The 6,467-nt window shown below is 51.9% G+C and overlaps 1 protein-coding gene across 9 annotated transcripts in view; it reads right to left on the bottom strand.

Annotated features, from left to right (window-relative positions):
* Positions 1–1,893: 1,893 nt before the first annotated feature.
* Positions 1,894–6,467, bottom strand: part of ATG13 (autophagy related 13) — a 32,194-nt gene continuing 27,620 nt past the window's right edge. For all 9 annotated transcript variants that reach the window (XM_070427912.1, XM_070427916.1, XM_070427915.1 and 6 more), the window contains 2 exons: positions 5,886–6,014; positions 1,894–4,139 (listed from right to left, as the gene is read on the bottom strand). In XM_070427912.1, the coding sequence (XP_070284013.1) occupies positions 4,062–4,139; positions 5,886–6,014 (207 nt within the window). In that variant the 3' untranslated portion in view covers positions 1,894–4,061. The remainder of the gene's footprint in view (positions 4,140–5,885; positions 6,015–6,467) is intronic.

The raw sequence follows: 6,467 nt of genomic DNA, 5'->3' as shown, positions 1-6,467 counted from the left end.
CGTTCCATCGCTCACCACCAGCTCTCACTGGTAATCGTTGTAAAATTGGCCCCACCTGAGACCATTCCTTCATTTGAGGACCAGAAATAATGTGCACAGAACAGTGCCCTGTGGTAACTAGATGACCACCATTTCCCAGGTGAACAAAGCGAGTCCCACCCTGTGCAGCAGCTGGGGTTGAAGCCCTGACCGGGCATCCCCATCTCCTCTCTGAGAGCCTCCGTTTCCACCTGCCATGTCCTTTCCTCTTTTGAGGTTTTGCTTTGCTTTAGTTAAGATGGTAACATTTGTGTGTATTTTACTGCAATTTTCTTAAAAAGTGGTTTGTCACTACGAGGGCAGGCCAGAATTTCCCTTGGCACAGTGGTCAAGGTCAGGTTCCAACAGTTAGCTGTTTGCCTGCCAATAGCAATCAGGAGGCGATGCGGCCTCAGCTGGGCCTGTTCTGTTTTCTCGTCATTGCTTGCTGGGGCTGGGGGAGCTGGGCCAGAGCTGCAGGATCAAGCCACTCTGTCAGGATGGTGGTTATAAACACTGGCACTGAGCTCCAGGAAGCTAGTCCCCTTGCACACTGTGGCCCTCGCCCAGGTAACTGAACAGAAGGCATTGGCGGCCTCTCAATGGCTCTTCTCCGCTCTAAGCTGGGTGACTGTTTAGAACACAGGGATGTGGCCCAGGGCAACGAGGAAGGGAGCAGGAGATGGAGAGAGCTGTTTACTTGGGTTGGGCTCCTGGCAAGGCCTCTGCTGAGTGACTCAAAAGCCAGTGTACCTCTGCCTTAGCAACAGCAGGCCTCGGGATGGATCGTAGGGATATACTTTAAAGGGGTACACCATGAGCTTCAGAGCTGGGGACACTGAACACTTTGCTTGGGGGGATCCCAACTGAAGGTCAGGACACCAGGGAATGTTTGCTGCCATTTCCAACCCAGGGTTTCGCCAACTCTATCCTGACCGGCTGAATGCTCAGGCACCATTGTTGTGTGCAGTTTACAAACAAGTGAGGGCTCTCCAGCCTATTACAGTGGGTGGGCCCCATTCTTTTCAGCCCCTGGTTTGGGCTGAAATTAGAATTTTCTAACTAGTCTTTTCCTGTCCGGGGGCCTGCCTTCAGCCTGAAGGGCTCCGGAGGCAACCCAGACAGCAGCTGCCCCTGGGACACTGGCTCCACTCCAGCTCCCTTCCCCCACTGGGGGCACAAACTGGGAGGCAGGGGGCCGCCTGGCCAGGGCTGAGATGCCTGCTGCAGAAGTCCCCTGGGGGACAGGCAGGAATAATCCCCAGAGAGTCCACCCCAGTGCCCTGGGCAGCTACACAAACTGGCAAGAGCCCTTGACTCCCTGCTACTCACCCAACCCCTTCCCTTCAGTCTGGTTTGCTCAGCCACAACCCCACACACTGATCAGCAAACAGATCCAAGGCAGCTTGGGGAGCCCCACACCCCCTGCTGGCTTCTGCTGGAAACATGAAAGGCTGTCTGTTGTCTTTCCCTTCTAGCCAGAGGCCAGCCATTGCCTCCAGGCCAGGCTGCATGGTGAGCGATGTGTTGCAGGGGGAATGGAGCTGATGAGACTGGCCTACATTTTATGGAGATTCTACTGTGAGTGTGCTTAACATGCACACCTACTTCATACACATTATCTCACTGAAGTCCCGAAATGGGACATTACAACCCCGGAAAACAAAGCTCTAAGAGCTTTCCTGACCAGCCCAGGCGTGTACAGCTGATAGGTGGCCACATGCCTAGAGTCAAAACAGCTGTGACTGAGAAGCCTCTCTGAGCGTCACATGGCACCATTCTTCCCCTCTCGTTGAGCCTGTGGTTGACCCTGGCCTGCACAGAAGTGGGAGGCAGTGGGCTAGGATTTTAGACAACTTGCAGGACAGGAAGCTGTAAAGTACAGAAAAGAATTTATTGGAAATCTCCTGAACACATTTTAGAGTCTAACTCAGTATTTCCAAACCAGGTAGGCTGGAGGAGGGAGGGACTCTGCCCCCTGGAGACAGATGGCTGGTCCCAGCCCCACCTCCCAGTGCTGCAGAAGTCGGTCTAGTCTAGGCTCACACCTTTCATTGTACAGGGCTGAGGGGCAAGGGCCAGCCTTGACCATTGCTTTGCTCCTCCTTGGCCTCTCACTGATGGGGTCCTGAAGAAAGGTTGCTGCCTGCACAGGCCAACAATTAGGACATCAAGGCCAAAGGCTTTGACTCAGTCTGTGCACTCAGGACCTTCCACACTTGGCCTCAAAAGGGCAGTGGCTGAGACACTGGGGGTGGGTTATGGGGGAGGAAGGCAACAGATAACCTGCCATGGCCTCCACCCTTCTCAGCACTGGGGCCGTGAGGATAATCCACTGGGCTGTGGATTGGTTTAGCAGGCCCTGGGTGTGCTCTGGCCCAAAGATAGGAGGGCCAGTTGGACACCACTGCTGGGAACATTTCTTTGTGGCAGAGAACACATGCACAGGCAGGGCTCGGCCTAACGGAGACAGCATCAGAGCTCACACAAGCCCTCAGAGATCAGCTTCGTCAGTGGGAACAATATCACATGCATTTACTACAAGCAACTGAGGGCCATGTGCTCCAGCTGCTGCCAATGAATACCCCTGGTGGGTCAGGAGGAAAGGGGCAGGCCTAGGTTTCCACAGCCAAGACAACTAGTTAGGCTGGTAGAGGGACAGCCTAGGAGGGTGAGGCCAAGCACTTGACTTACCCAAGTAACAATACCTGAAGGGTTAAGTCAATCATGTGCCAGCTTTAATTTCTCAACAAGGAACCAGTAAACCTCAGGGCAGGGTACAGATGGTGGGATTAAAGGAGGGTGGTGGCCAGGCCCAGGTGAAAGGAGAAAAGGGCCCATAACGCAGCCCTGACGAACAGAAGCAAGTACCCCAGGAGGGGCCAGTCTGGACATCCCCAGGCCCACCAGTGGGAACACATAATGCACTTGGACACGATGTGCAGCGCGACTCCAGGGGTCACCACATACAGCACACACGGCTTCCTCGGCTGCCAGAACAAAGCCAGTCACTGCAGGCGCCGTGAGAGATCCAGGCTCTTGCGGGAACATGTAGGTATCCAAGGTAAAGCCTGTTGTCAGTGCAAATGCAGCAAGTCTGGGAGGTCTGTTGCCCTCGCCAGCCCTATTCTTGGCTCCCACCTTCCATATGTGGGAAGGAAGACCCCCAGAGCAGCAACCTGGAACTGGGGAGCCTCCAGGAACAGGCCCTGCCCCAGGAAGAGGCCCTTCACCTTCCCCAAGTGAAAACATCTAACCTCAAACATAATTTCTCTATAAAATATCTGACTTCTCTGAAAGTAATAAATATTTACCATATTCTAGAACCAAGGAGCAGCAACAGGGGAGGGAAGAGAAGAGAACTTCTGTGACTCCAACCCTAGAGACACAGGATTTGGTTTCCATGTAGCTGAGGAGCTGAGCACAGGCAGCCGCCAGGGCTGCTCAGACCCTCTGCTGGGGGTGGGGCTGGCACAACCTTCAAGGGTGGGAATGGCTGACTTTAGAGTTCTCATCTAGGGCAGAAGGCCTGTCATATTGCCAAAAGTACGGGGCAGAGGGAGGGAGAGAGGAAGATACCAGAACCAAAGGGGCTACACAAAGCCCGAGAGCCCTTCCTTTCTCCCAGCACCGTCTCCTTCCTCTCTCTGCCTCCACACCAATCTCTGGGCCACCAGCTGGAATGTTACATGGTTGGTGGTAACGGTGACAGGCAAGGGGCCAGTTGTGGGAAGAACGGGAGGGCCGCCTTTGTGAACAGAAGCAGCAGGCCCTGCCTGCAGAGGACCTTTTTGTCACAGAGTCTCCCCATCTCCAAGGCCAGAGGGCGAGTCCTCTCAAATGTTCTCACAGGGCCTGACTACTGCCATGAAATCTCTAGGAGGGGCAAGAGCAGGGACTTCTGGGTCCCCATGGGGGAAACCAGCCTCCCCTCCACCTGGCTTGGAGCAGGACGAGGAATGGGAATAGCTGATGAATGGGAGGCTCTCTGTCTCCTGGGACCACAACAAGGGGAAGCTGCTGGTACGCGAGGACACCAACTTTTACTGCAGAGTTTCCACAAAGGCATCAAATTCTCGGACGTTCTTCTCGTGCACAGCCAGCTTCTCTGGTAGCGAGTCCTGTGCCAGAAGGGGAGAGAAGAGCTGCTCATTCAGGGAGGGCCTTGAAGAGACAGCCAGCGCCGCCACCCTGGGCTGAGGAAGGGGGCGCAGCTCAGCAGTGCTGGACCAGGAGAGCAGAGTTCAGGGCGACCGCGCAGGCAGCGGACAAAGGGCTTCAGGGTTCTGTGGGGCTCGGGAGGGGGTTGACACAATGGCCTCGGGAATCGAAGTGACCCCACACTTAATGACATAGAAAAGGACCACACCACCCACAGGACGACAGAAATTAAACATGGAATATCTTTGGCACAGATTAGACTGACACTAGAAATGAACAGTAGGTTTACAGTGCTCAAAATTAAAGATTCTTCACACCCTGTGCTGGGCGTCAGTATGCCCTGGGACACGTGAACAAGGCAGTCCCACCACACTCCTAACAGACTCCGGGTCAGCAGGTCTGCGGTGAGGCCTAGGAACCTGCATCTTGCTACCAGCAGAGGAGGGGTGGGTTAGAGAGGGTTGGAAGAGAATAAAAAAGAAAACAGAACCAAGAGGAGTTAAATTTAACTGCCCTCAGGTATCAAAAATAAAAAAATTTTTTTAATTTTTAAAAAAATTTTTAAATATTTTTTAAAAAAATCTGACCTAATCTTGTGGTCTATCTCCATTGAAAATTTGCATATGAAGAGTTTAAATGATCACAGATTTCCTGACAGGCACCAGGTACTTGGAAGAGGTGGGACAATCTCCTACCTCAGAATTCCTAAAGTGGCCCAGACACACCAGACAGCCAGGCAGCTTGGGAAGGACTGGCTGCAACGCCACTTTGAGAGACTTCCTGGGCAGTTCCTCCTACCACATTTCAAGTGTGTGGGGGTGGGCGTTCCACTGGCTAAAATCAGAAGCCAGACTCTCTGGGATCAAAGCTCTGTTTTGTAAGCTCAGTCTGACTGTGGGCAAGTCATTTGGTCACAGTGTCAGTTTTCTCATCTATAAAATGAGGTAAGACAACCTACCTCTTCGGTTGTTGAAGATGGTATAAGGCAGTTAGAAAAATGGTTGGCACCTCAAAAGCCTTGATAAATGTTAATAATAATTACATAATCACTGCATTGTTATTACTACAAAGGCAGCGATTCCTAGATTCCCATTCTAGAGTCATCCCTGTGATTTCAATGTTGGAGGAGACACCCCACTTCAGGCAGAGGGACCCTGGCATCTCGTGGCACCGGACACCCAAAGCTTGTGGCCATCCAGGGCGCCCCCGGCACTGCAAGGCAGGAGACAGAATCCCCAAGTGCAGATGTGGTAATGACAGTACCAGGACACCTGGCTAAACAGAAGCACTACCAGCTGAGGAATGGCCCTCGAAGGAGAGAGCAAGAGCACCAATGCTCAGGACCTTAGGGTTCTTCTGCCCTGTTCACCTGGCATCTGCCTGGCAAGCTGAGCAGCAGCTGAAGGTGAGAGCTGTTAGAAATGCTGAGCCTGTGCAAAAGGAGGAAGTGAGTGCAAGCAAATTCAAGACAATGACTGCCGGGCATAATGCAAATCTCAAGTGCAATCAAAAGAAGATACTGAGAAAAAAAAAAAAAAAAAGAAGAGAATGGTCTAACAGTGTCTCTTTCCTATTACCGGGAAGATGGGAGGTGTGGGAGAGGGGGTAGTAACAGGAAGAAACTTCCAGGTCTGTGGAGCAGAAATGACATCAAGGGGGAAGGAAGGTCAGAGGATGAAATGGGGTTGGGGAAGGGGTTTCCATACCAAGTCCTCAGCCATGGACTGTGCCCCGATATCTATGGAGAGGCTGCTCAGCTGAGGGGGGTTCTGAAATTCACGATAGAAGGTCCCCAAGTCCATTGGAAGAATGTCGTCTTTAGAAAAAGCCGGTTTCTTAAAAAATAAGACCAGACTTAGTTTAGCCTACCATGGACCATAGAGGAAACTCAGAGATGAACAACCCTCTTTCCTTCCAGTAAATTATCAAAGAAAAGGTTGCTCCAGGCTTATCTTAGGGGGAGAAGTCTTACCCCTTTTCTCTTCTGGACAGCTGAATTCTAATCCTGTTACCTTTCCCCTTCCCTGGTTAGGGTTATATCATCTTCCTTTAAATCAGTGGTTCTCAACCTTGGCTGCACATTAGAATCACCTGGGAATCTTTTTAAAATCCTGATTTCTGGGCCTCATCCTCCGGAAATTCTGTTTCTTTGTGACTAATGTTGTGGCCCCACCCCATAACAAAGAAACAGAATTTCCGGAGGATGAGGCCCAGAAATCAGGATTTTAAAAAGATTCCCAGGTGATTCTAATGTGCAGCCAAGGTTGAGAACCACTGCTTTAAATGCC

Source organism: Myotis yumanensis, unplaced genomic scaffold (assembly GCF_028538775.1).
Source record: "Myotis yumanensis isolate MYYU_CA2020_CCGP unplaced genomic scaffold, mMyoYum1.0.hap1 SCAF_10, whole genome shotgun sequence".
Classification (NCBI taxonomy): Eukaryota; Metazoa; Chordata; class Mammalia; order Chiroptera; family Vespertilionidae; genus Myotis; species Myotis yumanensis.
The sequence above is the reverse complement of the archived record's forward strand: the minus strand, read 5'-3'. Positions and strand labels throughout refer to the sequence as shown.